Here is a 20928-nt window from a genome sequence, read left to right as displayed (position 1 = left end):
TTGTAGCTGCTTTTTGTTCTCCACCAGGTCCTGAGTGAAATATCTGACTCTAAGCTAAAATACAGTGTGCTTGAAAATGCTTTACTATATTTACCAGCTCGTTGCCTGTGTGCTGTTTGGTACTGGACAGGTTGGTTTATGAGAGCTTACTGCTGAAACAGCTTACTGCTGCAGCTGGGAATGATGCTGGCTCTGAAGCTGCGGTTGAAAGACAGTGGTTGTCAGAGCTTTTTATTCCCCTTAGCAATATTTCCCTTAGATTTTTATTTTTTTTCATCCAATTACCCCCGACAAACACAAAATATATTTGGTTTAAGCCTATAAAGTGGAGTTATACATGAAAAATACTCTTGCTGGGTAATTCCTACCAACAAAAGAGAACAATGCTTTGGGAGGGCTGCAGCTTGTTAAGGGAAATCCCATTATAACATCCTTCCTGATACTAATAGCAGTTTGTTGGCTGTTTTCACTTTCGTTTTCGTCTCTTTCTATGTGTTCTCAGCTGTATTGCTGAGCGGTTTCAACCAAGAATCCATTTTCTTGATTCATTCAATCAATACAGAAAATTGCCTTCTGCTCAGAGAATGTGATAGAGTTTGTTGCTTTCCTCTTCCTTTAGGTTTTACTGCAGTTATTTTTTCAAAGTGAAATATTGAACATAAAATATGGTTCATTGAACTTTCATTTACATTTTTATACATATAGTATAATTATTTTGGGGATTATGCACGGCTGATATGTTTAATTAAATATAGGTACCTCTTCTCCCATTTCAAAAATGCTGTTTTAAAATACACTGTAAGCTGAGGAGAACTGGAGAGTTGAGAGAGTTTTTGTGTGCTTATCACAACTAATGACACGTTTCACGTTAGATTTAATCATTGCATTCATTTCTTTCATCGTTATAAATCGTTGATATAAAATGTTAACTGGTGCAGCTTTAAACGTGTAGTGTCAAATAATACAATGAAGCCTAAACCTTGTCCTTGTGTTGCTATAGAGGCACTGACTTCTACATGTGCATACAACAGTTACTTTTTAAAGTCCTTTCTTACTCACAACATCCACTGTGTCATCCTCTCAGGCTTGTAAGGTAAAATTTGTGAGCTATCTATCTCTAGTTCCAGGAGAAAGGTCATTAATGTATCCCACATAACAAAACAATGTAGCCATTCACTAGAAGCATCCTCACTATCTCCCACTTTCATTTTCTCCTTCTATTTTTTTATTTTATTTTTTAAAATCTGTCCATTCCTACCCGTATGTGTACAAATACAAGTATCTTCACATTAGTGGTGTAAGTGGTTACAGGAGAAACTGAGTAAAAGGTGGGGAGTGCAGAAGAAACAAGTGCCCTATTTAGAAAAAAGGCATATGAGTTGCATGGTGGGTAATGTATGTTGATACAAGATGACATCTTCTCTCCTATTTCCACAGCTATTTTCAACTTTTTTTCAAGTCCTTGCACCTGAACTTATCTCATCACCAGTGATAACAGTCTTATACCATCCAAATCTACGTACACGTTAAAATTACAAATCAATAGATAGTCTCAGTAGATAATAGATAGAACTCTTTAAAGAGTTCTATCGGGGTTCTAGCTTTGGGACAGGGATGGTCACTGCTCACAAGCCTGCAGGCTCAATCTACCAAACACAAAAGACATCTGCTTGCAGATTAAACTACAGATCGGAGGTCAGCTCACTGCATGGGACACATCATACCTAATGCGACTCTGGCCGCTGAGGCATCATAATTTATCCAGAACGACACCCAGGACAGGATGGTGATGAGGATGGAGGGCATGTACGTCTGCAGGATGAAGTATCCAATGTTGCGCTTCAGCTTGAAACTCAGAGACAGTCGAGGGTAGGCACCTGTGGGATGAGACAGTGAGGGACAATCAGCCGCCTTACATTCGGGTCAACATGTGGATGTCAACCGCTTTGTTTTGGCTCATATGGTGATGACTTCACAGAGTGATGACTTCACAGAGTGATTTCATCTCAGCTGAACGAAGCAAGATGCAGATCATCCGATGAAACTTATTCTTGGGATTATCTAACAGTAAATTTCAGGGCAAAATACAAAATGTCTATTTACATATCCATTTAATGTGTAAAAATATAAAAAATATGCAAATTTGCAGTGTGCACTGAGTACCATTCAATGGGTGAGTCTTCAAACAAGCAATCCTTTTACTAGCTTTGTTTTTTTTTTGGTATACTGAGAAAATGCAAAGGCATCTAGAGATGTTCCTTGGTTTCTATCGTATCAGGATTTCAAACTAATCATAATGAGCTCTAATAGCCCTCTCTGTATCTGCTCAAAGATATTCAGACGAATTCCATCCAACATGTCATTAGCCCAGCAGTGAGGATAATCACTGTTTTGGTGCCACTGAGTTGTTGGAATATCAGAGAATAATTCATGCTGTGCTCATGAATGCAATACTGTGTATTACACTGTATGAACAGCCCCCATTCTTCATCAAGGGCTTGAAGAAACGGAGGCGTAATTGCTTCTCTGTTATTATTCCCCGTTCTGATGAGCGACATTGAGGTATGATCCAAATATTCTCATGAATGAACAGTTCTGGTTATTTCTGTTTTTCAGTTCAACACAACTTTAAGTATTGCAGTGAGCATCTGTTTGAGTAAGACAGGTAATGGGTATCAATCAGGATTCAGCAACATTTGACTCAAAATCTGACATTTAGCTGTTTAGTTTTTTTTTAACTATTCACCAAATCTGACCCAATCATACTGAAATAGGTTTGTATCTACATAGTACATGCAAAGGCTCATGTTTCACTTTCAAGTCCACTTTCTTCTGTTTCATTTGCATATCTAAAATCACTGTGCATGTTGGATCTGGGTGCTGGTAAAAAAAAGGGACAAACGCATCCTGTGCACATATTGACAGCTCGCGTGCTGCTTTTGCTTTGTTGGCTCTATAGACATTGTGTCAAAGCATTAATAAACCATACAATGTTTTTAACTTTGATACACGCTTATTCATTCATTAATATTTAATGTAATAGTAACGTGCAACAAAAAGTTTTTAGCTAGATTTAAGCTTGAAAGCTTGAATCTCAGAAAAGCTCCTCTGCATTATTTGAAAACCATTAGTGACCTTCTCTTCTCACCTGTGGAAAAGACCACATTCCTGGAGACCAGTTTGTAGTCAACTATGGAGAACTGAGGGAGTTCAATGCGTGTCACCCCGGTCACAGCAGTGTCTCCACCTTTCCAGTAGAACTCTATATCGTCTGTTGTGTAGCCATCTGCGAGAAAACACAAGACAGAAAAGTTATTCTTACGAACAGAAAAGCACCGAAAAGTGCAGCCGTCTCACTTCGTTAGATTGCTAATATTAATCGTAATTTTATTTCCTCAAGGTGTAATGCTAAAACTGATTTACAGGAAGTCCTATGGTATGAATCACACCCGGCTGTCTGTAAGTGCTGATTGCATGAGACGTAAATCTTCAGGGTAATGTGTTTCACTGCAAACAGGCTCCACATAGCACATACTGTACACAGGTTCCAGTAGCTGGATAGCCAAACACGTCATCCAGACTGAAGAAGTTGGACTAATCATTACTGTGCTCCACTATGGAAATCCTTGTCTTCTGAAAATCTTTCTATGGGAATGAGTACCATCTCAGCTGAAGAGGGTGCAATCTCGCTGAGATACGGCAGGTTAATAAATCCTGGGCAATTCAGCAGCCTGTGCAGTTTCTGTCTCAACGAGACGAGTGTGAGAACTTTTTTATGAGGATCACGACGCTGTTCATATTTTTAAGTGATGAAAACGTTGAGCCGTCTGCTGTATTTCTTTACAAAGCACAAGCTGTGGGGTTTAAACTTACAACTCTCAATTTCCAGAGTGCAGTTCTGTTCATCCAGCGGGTATCGCCGCAGATCCATCATGCAGGCTGCTGTCGTCGTTATTCTGCATCAAAAGAGAACCACGATAGAGGTGACTTTTTTTTTTTTTTAAAGACTGTGGGGTACTACAGTGAGAAATGGTAAGGAGCTAAATGCTTTCATGTCTGAAAAATGAAAATGATATTCAATATTATTAGTTTGAAAGTAAAGTCCCCAACCAATTACTTGGTCCTCAGAGCTGTAGTTGTGTACTGAGTGTCCAATTTTGATCCACAGTCCAAACCAAACAGACAGTATGTCAAGGGTTATGAAATGTGAGTCACTGTATTAGCATTAAATTGTGTTAAACTGCGGCTTAAATGGCCCCAACAAAGTAAAGAAAGCATTTTTCCACTCTATGCATCTTAGGCACTTTGGAGAGCCAAGTGACAGTGTAAAAGCCAAGACTAAATGCAATCAATAGAGATGGATTGCTAGCTAATTACTGAAAGCACAATGAGAGTTGGTGATAGATGCTGAAAATGTGTTAATACTGTAAATGTGTTTCTCTAAGATGTATACGGCATTAGACAGAGGAAAACTGAAACTGATTTCCTCCCTGTCTAATACAGATGCATACATTGGACAGGGCGTGTATAAGAGGGAATAAAACTGTATCATATCTTAACCAGGATAAGTGTCACTTTAATGGTGAGTGTTAAAGGGGTTACATTATCTAAAGTCATTATTTAGGTTTTTTTGTGCATAATGCACTGGATTGGAAATTAATGGCTGTCAGTCATATACAAATAATTCTCAAGTAAAAGCCGGTATTAAGTTTTGGGTTTTTTTTCTTTGCCATGCTCCTTAATGATGCTGCTCGGCAGTCGTGAAAGCTCTTCCCGATGACCTAGGCTGTAAAACCTTTCTAGAATTTTTCTAAACATAATCAGTGTATGATAACGGCAGTGCTCACCTGAGGCCATAGAGTACGGTGCCATCTGGGTGGAGTCTAATCATCCGGTTTTTAACAGTGACACCGTGAACAAAGGACTTCTTGTCATTGAGGAAGTAGGTATCTGGGACCCAGAGCTGGTCAGCTACTCTGTTGTCCAGCGTCAAGTTGAGAGGGATCCCTGCGTAGGACAACCTCTTATCTCTCCAATACTGCTGGAAGTACATAGTCAGCGTGTAGTCCTGTACAGAGCAAAAGAACATTGCTTTACATAAATAAAGTCATTTAGTTTTATATGTTTGTAATTCTTTAAGGCCTGGACAGCAAATAAATGGGAACCAGAATAAGGTTATCAAGTTCAGCACTTGACGTCTGAAGCCCAGAGCTCCGGATGGATTTTTTTTTTTTTCTGCAACATATTTATAGAATTGTCAGTCTGCCTTAGGTGTCCATATATCAAGACCAGTCTCAACGAGAAACCCTCCTCAGCTGTTCTGTGGCTGGCAGTAACCCTTAAACTATGGATTTCCATTACTGCAGGCACAGCATCAACGCTTTGTTTCAGCCTAATACTGGCCACTTTTTTTTAGATTGATAGATATCATTGCATACTCCCAGCCATACATACGGTGGCATCAATTATTTACTGGGCGTTGACTTGCAGCTAACTCCACAAGTTGATCCATCAAACACAAAAGCTTTTTCAGGCCTTTAATGGAGCTCTTTACTGGCTCACTTGGATTTGTTCTGCTGACTAATGTTCTCTTAAATAAATAAGCAGGTCCCGGGAAATAAACAAAAACTTTGCCATGCTGACAATGCCTACCCTCCGCTGCAATGACAAATTCATAATAATTCAAAAATGCCTGGATTTGAAAATACAGTTATTTTCCTTTTTCAACACTGAGGTAATTATTGCTTTGAGCTGCTCTGTGTGGTTCCACATTAGAAACTGCTGACTTGATTTTGACAATGTAAAGAATTGCATTATTTTTTTGTGTGGATTCTCTTAATACTTTGTACACAACACACTAGTGCAATAGGAGTCGCTGCATTATGCACAATTGACAAACTGTAAGCTTGTTTTGTGTTTGGAATGAATTACACTATGTGATTTGACAGTATAATATAATATTGATTTCTATGAATAATTCAGTGTGTGTGTGCACAGCCTATACATATTTATCCTCTATGTCAAAAAGGTTCACTCTCGTTACTGAGACTCTGGGTTTTAATTTGTTCATCTGACAATACTAGAACCACTTTTAACTCGCCAGACTAGGTATACGTTCTGTTGTCAATATGCTGCATTTGCTGGCTTGAGACTATTTTTTTTGTTGTTGTTGTTGTTGTTCTTTAGAGACGCCCTCACTTTCCCAATTCTCTTTCACCCCCTGCTAACAGAAGATGCCCTCATTACGCTCTCTCCCACATGCAGCAGTGGAGTGGGCTGGGTGAATCAGCTTTACACAACAGCTCTTACACTACAGCATTGGAGCCCATCTACAGTAGCAGCACACTCCCTCCATGTCTGGACCACATCTATTTTAGTCCATTTGAGATCTTCAGATCCCACATGAGAAATTGTACTTGACTGCTCACTGCTTTAGATTCTCAGAAAAATAAAAAAAACAACAACTCTACAATATTATTCTCACTGTACTGTGCGCCCCCCAGCTCCCAGTGCCCTGGGTAGCCTGGAGGGTCCCTCAGGGATCTATTCCAGGCCTCAACTAATTCCTCAAAGGAGCTATTGAGTTTGTGTACATGGCAAAAGCCACACTGGAGGACAGTGTTTATAACTCTTGTCTAAAGAATGCCACACAAAAAGTGGCCCACGTGAACAATAATGTGTCAAATTAATTCACTAGTTTTTAGCAAAAATAGTCTGATTCACTGACTTTGCCGAACACTGCAGGAGGATTTAGTACAGGACTGTTATATTAGAATGCATTTGTTTTTACTGGTGTAACTAATGAACTGCCAAATGAGTGTATATTAGATATTTTATCTTTGAAACTGTTGAAAAAGTTTACTTTCTACTGAGACAAATGTTACAATAAAAAATATAATTAATACAGTATTTTGTCATACAAAGATGGTTAGGGTTAGGCTATGGTGGCTGATAAGTAAAAAGTCAACTCTACGGTTTTTCTAGTTTACACATTGGGTACTAGATCCTAAATAGGGTGTGACTGTCATTTGTGTCGTAGGATGTTAAAATCCTATGACATATGGACAGATGTTGAAGTCCAGGTTTTGTTAATGATGAATGCTTAAATGTAAATGCTTAAAAGTACTTTTAAGGTAGACCTATTGAATATTTACATTTTGGTCCTTTAACCAAAATGCAGAGTTAATGCCAGTGGCTAAAATCCTGTATTAAGTATTCCAATAGAGTGCTGTCTCACCATGAACCTACAGAACAGTGTCACTGTTGTTTGGCATGTCTGTGAAACTTTTGCTGGAAAGATAAACAGCTTTTTAGCTTTTAGAAGATGTTCCGTCATTTGAGCTGAACCCTAAACTTTCATTGAGTATAAAGAAAATCACATTTGTCAGAAAAGCCTTTCAGCCACTGATGTGTTAACACTGACAAGTGTAAAATTAGATCTGAACTTGCAGCATCTATTGTTAATGCACTGGTCATAATATAATTTAGATTTGAATCTCACAGCTTGTTTGAACATGACAGCTGAGTGGAATGGTTGAAATCAATATTGTGTAATGGCAAATGCGTCCGAATTCACATTAAATTATTACATTTCTGTTAAAAGCAAAGGATTGTGTTGCACTGTTATGCGCGACCCCTCGTGTTAATCTTAGATTTATCAGCCATACAAAATTATAGAAAGAAAGGAGAAGGCTAAATCTATACAAGGCTTGCCATTTTGTGATGTCATGCTTCTAATAATAGCCCAGAATGGTCAAACCAAACTCTAGATGTAAATAAGGACTTCTGAGCTTTTAAGTTAAAGTAACATCAACCGTAGTTCCTTCTACACTCTTGGAAAGTGTGATTTCTAAGCTATCTTGCAAATACACTTCCAGTGTAGACCATATAGAAAGCATAGGAATCCCATAATGTTCAAGTTACGTATATCATTGGTTCTATCGGCTGACAAAAGTTGTCTTCAGTTCACCGTTCTGAGGAAGATTTCAATAATGTTTCTGAAAAGCAAATGGCACTAAATTCAGAAAATTCCTGTAGTTGCTCCCTACTGTTGAGCTGGTTTAGGCACACTAAAGGGTGTTGTTGGTTGTCACATATGTAGACCACAAGAGACAGAAAGAGGTTTGTTCTCAGCACCAGTGAGTAAATGAGGCCCAGTGGGAGGATGAGACTGTCGCGTCATCTTCGGCTCGGTGAGTTCAAAGTCTCATACTCAGACATGGTAACTATGTGCCAGTCAAACATCGTCTACGTCAACTTAACACCACGATATCTGCTGGGAATACAGGAATAGCACTCAAAGATAGTTGCCCTATGAGAGAAGGGGGCTTTTCATCACTTCATAAGACACTTAACTGTTCCCAGTCGGATTCGAAAGTGTACTAGGTGCATTTTACAAACCATGCGTTTAATAATTGCAGCCTCTGCATCCTCCCACACAGCATTTAACAAGCCTTTCATTAAATGATGTCATGTCTTAAAAACTGTATACTTGGAAGTAATATTGTCTTGTAAGAGCACAGTCATTAATAATTTTCCAGTGAAAGTATATATCCATATTATAAGCAAGCATGAATAACACGAATAACTGAGAGGAATTTAAAACAAACAAAGTCAAGTATGGAGAAACCAACAAATCCAACAAGAGGCAGCTTATCAGCCTGAATTTCACTGCAGTGATCAAGACCAGCTGTAAAGATAATAAGAGGCAAACCTGTGCGCTATAAAGCTGTATGCTTGTGGTGAAAGCACCATCAGCAATGTGATATTTTCAGTTTTAAAGTTGTTAGCATGCTGGTAATTTACACATTGACCGGACAAAGGGCAATTGACCACCAACCAGAGGACTCATACCCTTTGTCAAGTCCGGACTTCCATTGTTATTGTTGATAGGTTAGGAAAAAAACTGTCAAGAAGTAAAATGGAGGTGAGACGGCTGACATGTTGGGATGTTGGAAAAATCTATCTTTTCAGTTTTTATGTAAGTTTTTTCATCTATTGAACCCACACTGTATGTTCTATTTCTAATGCTAACTAAGTGTACAGGTTTTCAGTGATTTTCTAAGGGAATGAATCTCTGCTTATTGACATCTAACCTTGCAACAGTAACACTGGAAGTCAGGACTTAACAAAGAATAGGAGTTTGCAAGTTGATAACTTTGTTGGCATTTTGGTGCTGGGCAATAATTTTTTTAAAGCCTTTTCACTGTAACAAGTTGCATGCTGCGGCTGAAAACAAGTGTAATGAAGGGGCAGAAAACCAAGCAGTTCACCATGAAGCATGAACTGAAAGACATGTACATTCTTTGTAAAGGGGGAACAACTACGTCAATAAGACTGTTCGAAGATTTTTTTAGTTTATCACAACGAAAATTACCAATGCCCACAAACTTTTTAGAGCAGAAAGGTGGTCTGGAATCACTCTGTTGGGAACTGATATGCAAACATCTGCCAGGCCAATCAAATCATCTGGGTGGGCTTTATGTGGTGAAGAATGACAGCGTAGCAGTCACATCATCTGAGTACTGTGGATTTAATTTGTTCAAACAAAATGGTTCTGATTGGTTGTTGAACTATCCCATTGCGTGTGTGAGGAATTAATTTTCTCTGTATGAACTGAAACAGGCCCCATAATGAAATCCATATGGCTATGCCAGGCTATATTAGTGCAGCTTTAAAGGATGATTTCGCTCACAGTAGGATACCTGACAGTGTCCGTTAGATCTGCTGTGACAACTAAGGAATGTGAAACCATTCATATTTAAAGAGTTCTTCACACAGTGTAGAAATCAGTGATTACAGATTTGAATGAAGAAACTGTATGCCAGTTGGGGGTCATGTTAACTTAATTAAGGCATTTCTACTCATTGCAAATGTAAATAACTGCAAAAGTTCTTCGGCTGCTGTTAGTTTAACCCGGAGTCCTGTGATCTGGCGCAATAAAAGCCCTGGAAGTACAATTTTAATGTTAAGCACCCTGTTAGAGTGATGAGTGGAATGATTCTGCTGCACACAGTGTTTATGCTCCTGTAGGGTCACATCCCACTAACACTAAATGCAGTGTTGTTCCAGCACAGTGTGAAACTCAGCATGTTGTATATAGACTACACTATGCTACTCTTTCTCCACACTTTGTGAGTAGCTGGAGCCCAAGGCTTTTACTGCAAGTGCGTTGTGTGGCTGACTTATTAAGGAAGCCCTTCAATATAAATCTGGAAGAACATCTATAGTATGAGTTTTTTAAGGGTAGCACTTCCTCCAGGCAGAGGGTGGATAATGTTAAAGTGTCAAATAGGATAGGAGTTTTAGCACGTGATGGATTCGTCTTCTGGCTGACTCATACAGAGGATATTGAATAAATGTGCAACAACACCTCTGGGAGTATCAGCTTTGCAGCTTTAGGTACTTTATGTGCATGGACAGGTGCTTCTCTGTGTAGGAACTCTGGTCAGTGACGTCTGAAGGAGCGGATGTACAAATGGTGCCGTTTCATTCTTAGAGTGAGCCTGTGTAACTGGAGTGTCTGGGGACAGAGGTTTATTAAAAATAACAACACGACGGAAGCAGACACAGCAATCTTAATTTCAAAGCTAAAAATAAAAGAATGGAGCGAGTAAAGTCTGAAATATATTAATAATCTCATCTCCTAGACAACAAGCTCTGCAGCTCGCCCACGCAGGCTATAATGGGCCAATACCTCGTGTGACTCTGGCTGTTCGGAAGCACGCCACCAACACCTTTATGTTCTCCACTTCTCTTCACTTCACTTCCACATTTTCACCAAATTCAGCAGTTCAGATGTTTAAAATGATTAACAAACTTCATTAGAGTTGATTACAGAGTTGACTGCCCTTTAGGTTTTTAACTGAACTGTTCTAGTATTGGTCATATTAATGCAATAAACAAATTATATATTTAAAATATTTCATTAGAAAATTATAACAAATAAATGTTTCTAGATAGTTATTAATTGCCAGCATACCTATATTTCTGTCTCAAACATCCAGTATCACTTAGGCTTATTTTGTTGGTTTTCTTCTTATTGGAAGATGTAAAAAAAATACACTTATGAACTCCACCTTCCCATGACAAATACTCTTGAGTATTGCTTCTAAACTACTCTAAGCTGGAAAAAACTCCTATAAAGGATGGTCTGGTTCAGTGTGAAAAAGCACCCAGCTATCCCTAAGAGTCAAGATAGAAGAACTACAGCTTACCAGGATCACATATCTTTATATTGTATACAGCTTATTAACCCATTAATCTGTCTACACAGAGAAGACCTGAGAAAATGCTGCATTTCAAAGTAATAGCAGGGACATTGCATTGGCTTTGGCCCAAAATCAATGATCATCAGTTGATTATCCGTGCAAGGTGTTAAAAGTCCAATGAGAGTTCAGATAATTCAGAGAGACGTGACTTTCCTGCTCCTCCACACGCTATGTGAAGGAAGAGAGGCACACGAATAACAGCACCTTGTTCAGCATATGAAAAAAGACAGACTCGCACTGCATTGCAGATCTAATCTGTTTTCACACTTCTCTTGCAGCATGATTCTTGAACTCACAGACGATGGACACAGTCTGATTCTTTCCACAAATTACAAAAAAAATTACATCAAATGATGTAGATGCACACATGCATGTGCAAACACAAACACATATTTTAAAGAAAACAATCCGTAAATCTAACTTTTAAGATAAATAGTTCAAAATAAATCAAGGTCTAAGCTTCTCTTGGTGTGGTGTGGTTTGTCTCAGTAAGGGTTTGCACACGTCTTTTCTGTCAAGCTGTACAATACATGAGTGACATCTTCACACAGAAATCAACTGTGATCTGACCGGACACCAGACACACCATTCACTGGGCTGCCATTAGTGTTTGCTTCACATTTCAAGCTGGAATGTCAAGGCAGCTGCTAAGGAAATGTCAAACTTAAACCACTAACTACTGATGACGCAGATTTGTTTTAAACAGAAAGAAGGAAGAGAGGAATTACAGTAGCTGAAACATCTGGTGATGCTTTGAATCACTTTCAAATTTTGTCGTCTTAACAAGTTCCTCTATGTTACCAGTTTGAAAGCCATTAAATTGGTCTTTGAACATCTCACTTGCAGACATTAGAAACTAGGATAGAGCTGTTTAGAGACATGGCCATGATCTCCAGAGATTGTAAATATTGTCATCTTTACTTACCAAACTTAATTGTAATACTGTAATACAAACTGTTAAAAGTATTAGAAACATATTTCCATCTTTGATTTTGTATAAACGTTTCATTTGTGTGCCTTCTTAGGTTCTTATTAGCTTCAAATATGAAGGTACAATATAGGCAGCAGAGATGAGGACTATTTAAAATATTTGATTTTATGTGAATAATTGCATTCAGTATTTATGATGGATTATATATGCAGTGTATGAATTCAGGTTTGTCTAGAAAGGTTAGCAGTGTCATATGCAATAAATAACACCGGTGAGATATATATATTATACATTACCTAGCAACGGCTCATGTAATTACTCTCTTTTTAATTGATCAAAGGTCGACCTCAAGACTGTCGACTGAAAAGCGCTCTGAACATTTAGTTCAAGAAACAAGAAAATTGTAAAAAGTGACAGTTGTACTCGTAATGTTTCTTTGTAATAATACAAAAACATGAGGACTTTAAAAATTTCTCATTGCAGATAGCCAGCTCAAATTGGGATGCCTTCTACGGCATAATATTTAACAAGGTTGCCGGCCCTGTGATCATGGGCTTTCTTCTGGCGTTACTTATTGTTTACCACTCATGACACCATCTCCAAGCAGTGACATTTTGGACCTGTTCAGACCTTGCATTAACATCCGACCTGGGCAATCTGATCACAAGTGTCCAGCTCATGTGGCATTAAAATGTGTCTCCACGTGCATCCCCGACTAGGACGTGAAATCCGATATCAGTTATGTGATCTGTATGCAAATAAACACAGACATAATTTGGGGCATGGTAGAATATTTTAACATCTGTACCGGAGCCATAAACAGTTTGCTGTGCATGCATCATGACTTGGGGAGTTGGTAAACATTTTTAGAACAAGCTGCAAAGTCTCTCTCACTGACTCTCGCTGCAAGCATGAGTGTTAAGCTATTATTTATTTATTTATCTCTATCCTGGCATTATTTTAGAATTTTATCCTCCAAATGTGGCCTGACATCGGATCATTCAAATGTGTCCTCAATATGTCCTGCGGGTGTTCAAACCTGTACTTTAAGCTGGTCACTAGTGTTAAGATTGTCCAGGGCGGATGTTAGTGCAAGGTCTGAATGGGGCCTTTGAAGTTTGAAGCAACCTCCTAGGAACTTCATTTAGACTCTCACTCCTGGAAGGGAGTTCATCGAAAGGTTTTTGTCATTAGCTAAAGTCCCTGTGGTGGAAATGCATCTCCCTTGACAAGAATGGTAAGTTGGTAAACTATCAGAATGACTTGCAAAGGCTGCTTAGGCTGCCATAAGAACGCTCAGAGAACAGTTACAACCAACCATGATAATAGGACAAGGACAATTAGTCAGGGCCTCCCTCCTAACTTCCCCTTAACACTAATTCTTTTGCTGTTTGTGGTCATTTTGCACCTCTATTGCATCCGTTTGTGTTTTTTTTATGTATGTTTGTGATTGTTTAGAGTCTCTTAATGATAGGCTTACGTTATTTCTGTCAATTTGACGTTGTTTCAGACAATTTTGAGTCTTTCTGCTGACAATTATTTTAGTCATTCAGACTCTGACCAAGCAGCCCCCTGACTCATCAGTCCCACCAAATCACTAAAGGCCCCTTTAGTGATCCATCTTTGCCTAAAAAATTGACAGTTCACAATTATTTTGAACAGATCACCTAAATACGAGGAGTTAAAAAAATATAGCAGGTGATTTCTAAATTTACAGCAGCTGTAAAAGTTAAATCAAGCTCTTACTCAAGCAAACAGTGTAGTTCAATGTGGGCGTTGCAATGTTTCATTCGGCAATCCCAGTATGTTTACATGAATACACAGCTCATATGAAGCCCTGAGAAGCTCTACTGAACAAATTCGAGAAGAAGCTCCAAATGTCAGACCTTTCTGGAGGGGTACTGCAAAGCAGCGTTGACAGAAAGGAACAAAATAATGCTGCTCAAGACCACAGATAAAGTCCTGCAGTGTTTTGGTTATCCCCTGATAAAAAGTGATCTATTGCTTCAGGCTTTAAAATATGGAATAAATGAGGTGAGGTCACTTTGCTTCCTAAGTCATAGCAAAGTCCAAGGTACACATATTTCTGCTCCCTGACAACAAGCGACTCTTTCTATAATACCTCATGCAGACAATGCCCCTTTATTCGTATCATAAGTGCCCAGCAGTATTTATTTTCAAAATGTTTCCGATTTCTGAGGAGGACATGCATTTCCTCCGCCCCCATCTGCATGCCTCGAACCATTAACACAGACAATCTGATATGATCGCCATCGATATGAGGCCAAATGCATCCACACAGGATGGCCAAGCAGGCGGCATCAGCTCTCAAGTTAAAAGCATGTGTGGTAACGTGGACATTAAGTTTAAGTGCTCACATTTAGTTAACAGATTATCGATTTTTCAAAGCAAGTAAGTTGGATATAATATGTGTACATCTCTATTACGACAACTGCTAACAAAGAATAATATGTCTCCCACACATGTAGCCAACTTCTGTTTCAGAGTTGAGACAAAATTAAGACAACCACGTTTTAAGCCAGACTACGGTATATTTATTTAGATTTTATAAGTATGGTTTGATTTCCCACTAGCTGTTTGAAATGTAGCCATTGATGTACAGACAAAAATATCTGGATCACTTTGAAACTAATTAAATCTTTAAACTACAAATTCTGCAGATGAAAGAACAGTGGAAAGCTGATTTATTGCAAAGTCTATATGATTCATATATGGTTAGGACGCGTTAGGTCAGCAAATTCAAACCAAAAACATAGATAAACTGTGCTGAAAACAATAACGTCTCATCCACAATAAAGTTAATCTGTATTTACTTGTATGACCACACTATTTAGCATGACAAACTAAAGCTAACACAATAGGAATCTCAGTTGTCAGTGTAAGTGCATGTCCGGCCTCTCTGTGGTCCTCACTGAGCCACAGTCTGCTGCTGTGTAGAGATGCATTAAAATGCACCACGGGTACATTTCATCACACATACTTGTCAGGACAGCATGTCGGGGGCTATTTCCTCTCAGTGCCATGTGATCGAGCATCAAGCTCTGTCAGCAGTTCAGACCACTGATAGATGGCATGAATTCATTAAACAGTACACATCAGATGGTGTGCCAACCTCAACACACATGCACACTGGCACGCACTTTTATATAAGGAGATAACACGACAACCAAACTTACTGAGCTTAACAGGACCATTAGGCATCACTGCTAGAGTCACTGAACCAGGAAGTGCAATCATACAACTAGTTATAATCGGACACAAACCACTGTAGACAGCAGAGTCTCTATAAACTGGAGTTTGTACACATTGTTGTAAGCTGTAACATTCGCACTAGATTTGATGCCACTCTTTAATGGCTTATGTTTTATAATGGCTTTAAAACTAGCCGCTTTAATAATGCATCATTTACTCATGCTTTACAAATCAGGAGAATGGGTGCTGGGTTGTGCATGTTAACATCCGCTGGTGTTTATCCATTTTGTCAAGGCTTTCTAACAAGGCACTATTTATGGCAGGTTATATACAGCAATTAATGGTGTTATCAATGACTACATAATGGAGGGTTTATGGAACTGTATAGAACAGTTTTAATAATTTATAAAAACAACTTTTTGGTTGGAAAGTTAGCTTTCTTTCTTGGATTTGTGTTCAGAGTATCTAGAGCACAGCTGCTTTATTAGCAATTTTACCACAGCAGGTTGAAGGGATTCTAACAAACGTCCTGGTGCCATCACAAACCAGGAAGTTGTTTTTGTAAACATAAAAATACAATTTTCACCAAGGAGCAAAAGGGATTTTCCAAACTAGGTAACCAAATTTTGTTATTTTTAACAATGACTTAAGCATCACATAAATGACTATTTAGAAGGTAGTGCCTTAAGAACACTTTATTAAAAAAAAACTAAAAAAAAAAACTAGACTTGACTGATTTGCATAACTTACCATATTGACTTCTGACACCATGTCTATACTCGCCACATCTATACTCATGCCAACAGCAACCGGAGGACCTTAAAACGAAACAAAAATGTAAACAAATGTAGTTAACAATTTAACTCAAATAAAACAGTTTTTGGAAGAAAAAAAAAAAAACTCGGGGAGCCATTAGGATGAAACACACTGTGAAATGTTCCGTGTCATACCTCCAAAGTCTGGCCGAAGACGAATATCATATCCTTTCAATAGTTTGTCTACAGTCTCTTTGACGAAAGACATGTTCCCCGGTTCGTTGACACTGAAAGACAGAAGACAACAAGGGTGGTGAGTCTTCTTGAAAGCGGCCAGCTTCGTCTTGTGTCCGGCTGAGACACACTCACCTCTGGGCGCAGCACATCACCGCCACGACCAGCGGCAGTGAGAGAATGTCAAAGAGCCCTGTTCTCTGGCTTCCCCACATCCCTTGATGCTGTCTGGGTGTACGGGTGCTGTCCGGGGTTCAACAAACAACTGAACGGAGACGGAGCCACGGTGCTCTGCTCTCTCTCTCACACACACACACACCCCTCGCTAAATCAGCGGAGACTCCCTCCACATTCCTGTACTGCCTCCGGCTCAGCCTCTGGCGTTGACATGCTTCATGAGGCACTTGGATGTCAGATGTGTCGGTGGCTGGCTGTCATACGGCAGCGGAGCCGTAAAGCCTCACGCAGGCTGCCCCGTATCACCATCCTCTGTTTGCGGGCTGCTTCCAGCTTTTCCTGAGTTTGCTTACATTAGTGTTTGCCAGATACTCACTATAAACATAAAAAAATCCACAGGTCCGCAGTAACCACGTTGGTAAATTACAGTGTCTCCCGGGTTACAGACGCGTTACGCAGCGTGTCCCCAGCTGGAGTTTGGAAGATGAGTCTTCATGTTAGTGTGCGCGAGACTATGCTGATAATGATTAAAGGGCACGTGACAGCCTGCATATACAGTAGCAGCTTATTTAAGAGGCTGTTCTGTAAAAAGAGTCCCACACACAGTGGGATTTCTGCTACACCTTCCAGGCATAACATTATGACCACCTTCCTAATATTGTGTAAGTCTCCCTTGAGCCTCCAAAACAGTTGTGACTCATCAGAGAATGGACATGGGCCTTCTGAGGGTGTCCTGTGGTGTCTGGCAACACAATGTTGTTAGTGGGGGCCTTTGGGTCCTATGGGTTGAAGGGAGGGGCCTCTGTGGATCAGGCTTGTTCCGGTGCATCCCAGGCTGCATCCTGCTGGGGATGGCTGCTGAGGGGTGGGAGTGCCTGGTTTGATCTAGGTGGGTGGTACATGTCTAAGTAACATCCACATGAATGCCAGGTCCAAAAGTTTCCCAGCAGAACACTGCTGGTCCATATTATTTAATTCTCCTGTCAGTGGTTTTAATGTTGTGGCTGATCAGTGTATGTTGAGATGCAGTGGCGTGCAGCTCGGGTGCCCATTTCTGACACCTAGGTGAGTAAGTACTATACTGTGTATGTACCATCAGTGCACAGGAACAAATATCGGCGTGGTACACAGTTAGCCTGGAAGCCAGAAAAGTAGAAAAGTTGTCCTGGAACCCCTTTGTTGGGAACTGATTATACTCCATCAAAGATCTGCCAATCAAATCGTGAGGAGATGGAAAGAAGAGTAAAGTTGACGTCATACGTGTCCTCTGAGTGCATTTATTCATACCAAGCACATTAGCTTTGGACTTGCATATTTGGTAGTTTGGACTTGACTAGTTTGATTGTGAAGTATGGCTTTTGGAGGACGGGAAGACACAGGATGGTCATTCAGGAAACACATATAAAACAGCCGTTTACTTGATTATACTTGTGAAATGCATATCAGAGTTACTGTCTGTCCCAAGTCCACACAAACAGGCGGGGTAAGAACACAACTAGATATTTTGGCTAGAATTGAAACAGTACTTGGATAACGACAGATGATATTGCACAAATCCACAAGAAAACAAGTAAAGACAAGAACACATATTCATAAATGCCCATGGTGATCTTCTGCTCCTGAGAGTGGTGTCCCCCAGGAGTTTTATCCACATATGGTCAGGTGTGGCTGTGGCAATTAGGCCCATGCATCGTCTAAACACACTTGCTGAAAATGCCTGGATGTGTTCTTGCACCACAAATTTTATCAATCATACATCTAGAGGTAACTCTGGAGGTGGTGAGAGTCACCAGTTCGCTGCTGTTCCAATTCCAGAATGACCTACCTCCTGTACTCCAGACTCTGTACTTCAGGACTGAAGAATTCAAGTCCAAACTACCAAGTATGTAAGTCCGAAGTTTGTGTACTTGTAAATGACAAATGCCCTATGGTTCTTCCATGGCCTGTTTGTGTTGTTGTTAAGCCATGCCTTATCGACACCTTCTCAGTTGTGGCTGATTAGACTAATTAAGCTCAATTACCAGACAAAGACACTTGCACTGCCACTGCAAGACCAGTGGGGGTGGTTTAGGTTGATATTTCTTGCAGTCCAAGTATGGGCTCTCTGAGCCCTTGTTTCTTTGATTTTTTTGCCATAAAGGAAGAAGTTCAATAGATCTGCAGTGAATGACAGGCTGCTTGAGCTGGACTCTTCCCAATAAATTTATTTATTCAAGAGGTCCACCCTGGTTCCCATTGTTACCATACTGAGGAGAGAAGTGTTTGGGGATTCTTACCTCGTATCGTAAATGGCGTACAGCTTTTTGTTCCCATCAACAGCATTCCTGTAAACAAAGAAAAGCGAATCATTACTTTCTGTGTCCGTACAGTGCTGACTTTGACTGACCTAACCTGTTCCATGTACCTGCTGGAGATTTGTTCCTGAGTTTTAGTGCACACTAGACCACAGAAGTACACAAGGGAAAGGCAGTGCTGTTTCAGGAACAACTCATTTTATTTATACTGTGTTGTGAACTTTGAAAGAAATCCACCTTCATAACAGACTCAGTTGGAAGTGATTTGATCTTAAAACCTGTGAGAAAATAAATGCAGAGTGACGAAGTATAGCAGTTCTGTTTGGGCTGCTGCAGGATGGGTGTGACATATTGTCTCCTGCTGCAATCTAGACCACAGGCTGCAAAAAGAGGGCTCTGTTTTTCAGGTTTGTGTCCCATTTAAGTCGGGGCCACGATAGATGTAAATAGCTTCAAAAAGGCAGAACTCAAAGCTGATGTATAGGTATGCACTGTTCCAATGTTTTTCAGTCCATATAAAGTTACTGTACCTCAGAACATGGGAGTCAGAACCATTGCTTAACACAAGGCTTTCAAGTTTCTGCATGATTTAACAGTAATGTTTCAGGCACAGCATTGTTCAGGTTTCCAATAAAAGTCTTAGGAAGCCTGACAATTAAAAAAAATAAAAATAAATACATGTCATCAGTGCATTTCTTGCAGGGCTCACACCTTTATGTTGAATTCACATATGGACCTTAAATGAATTAGTGGAATTTGTAAATGGGTAATCCATCCATCTATTCTGCTGCATTTAGTTTAGAATATGACAAATTAGTGCACGTAAGTCTACAGGAAAAGAAAAAAAAACGTACCCATCATAACAAATATCAAAATAAACATCAAAATATTCAATTTACTGTCATGTAAGACAAGAACAAGCAACGAATGTGTCTTTATGATCAGCTAAGAGATTTATCAGCTAATAATATAACCTGAAAATGTTGAGATCAGTCATATTGTGGATGGTCCCTGGTGAATCCTTCAGAAACCCTGCATTCTGGGAAATTTCATTGATATAATAATGGTCAATAAGCAGTTGGAGCTGTCTATCACTCAGTCACAGAGCAGTACACACGTACTGACTTACTTACTTGACTTAATAAGGTATCAGTGCTGTTTGAAACACTAGGACAGACCTGACCTGCTCAAAAATCCAGTGGTTTATTGTTAACATTCCCGCTACGAGTGCTGTGTGTTGTCGGCTGTATTAGAATAATTATGAATCCATCTAACTGCTGCCAGTATCGCTCCTGGTACTTAAATGATTTCCCTTTCTTTCCCTCTCTCTGCCACCCCTCCCTCCCCTCTCCCCCTCTCCATCCCTCCTCCACATCCTCCTGCCTTTCTGTACGCTCGCCTGCTCAATTCTCAAAGTCTACGTTTTGCGTTGCACTTCTCCTTTGGATACGGCGTTGGTTTTTGCGCCAAGCTTGCTGCGTGCTCGCTGTTCCTCGGAGACCAAACTAAAGGATGGTCCGTCAGCACAAGTGTTGGGAAGCCTTCATTTTTTCCCGCTGCCAACCTTTTAATCGCTCTGGGGATAAATAGACCAAGCTGGCTCTGACATTAGTTCACATATTTTTTTTTCTCCTCACTGAAATACGCATTTTTCTTGTGCCCGGATGGAGGTGACGTTTTGATGAATTGATTCCAAATGACCAAACAGTGCGTGTGAGATATCTGCGGAGAAGTTTGACTGCGCATCGTCTTCTGTGGTAAGCTTTGGAAACTGCGGCTGGGCGCTTTGCATGTACAGCAGAGCGTAGTCAGAGGCCAGTACAGTGGAAGATAGTGGGACGTGTTAGCACTGGAGGAGAATACACTACAGTAGAGAATAGCTGAGGTCTGCTGCTGTAAGGATCTGACTTGGCGATGAAATCCGGAGCCGGAGAGCAGGTATCCTCACTCCCCGACTCACGAGGGTTTAGTCGCCTGGTATAGAGATCTGTGTGGGTCGTGGATGAAGGGACGCGGAACGCGGAATGCAGAGTCCACGCAGAGGGGTTTGAAAG

At 40.0% G+C, this 20928-nt stretch overlaps 1 protein-coding gene across 2 annotated transcripts in view; it reads right to left on the bottom strand.

Moving 5' to 3' along the window:
* Positions 1 to 20928, bottom strand: part of gabrb3 (gamma-aminobutyric acid type A receptor subunit beta3) — a gene marked incomplete at its 5' end in the record, with an annotated part of 41464 nt that overhangs the window by 6005 nt on the left and 14531 nt on the right. Inside the window, 7 exons of one of the 2 annotated variants that reach the window (XM_084548522.1) lie at positions 1725 to 1877; positions 3149 to 3286; positions 3874 to 3956; positions 4848 to 5068; positions 16165 to 16232; positions 16365 to 16456; positions 18857 to 18904. In XM_084548522.1, coding sequence (XP_084404648.1) covers positions 1725 to 1877; positions 3149 to 3286; positions 3874 to 3956; positions 4848 to 5068; positions 16165 to 16232; positions 16365 to 16456; positions 18857 to 18904 — 803 coding nt within the window. Of the gene's footprint in view, positions 1 to 1724; positions 1878 to 3148; positions 3287 to 3873; positions 3957 to 4847; positions 5069 to 16164; positions 16233 to 16364; positions 16457 to 16538; positions 16955 to 18856; positions 18905 to 20928 lie in introns of those variants that run through there. The other variant, XM_084548523.1, reaches the window with a different exon arrangement.

The sequence above is a fragment of the Chelon labrosus genome (genome assembly GCF_963514085.1).
Source record: "Chelon labrosus genome assembly, chromosome: 7".
Lineage (NCBI taxonomy): Eukaryota > Metazoa > Chordata > Actinopteri > Mugiliformes > Mugilidae > Chelon > Chelon labrosus.
This window is presented reverse-complemented; position numbering and strand designations above follow the sequence as displayed.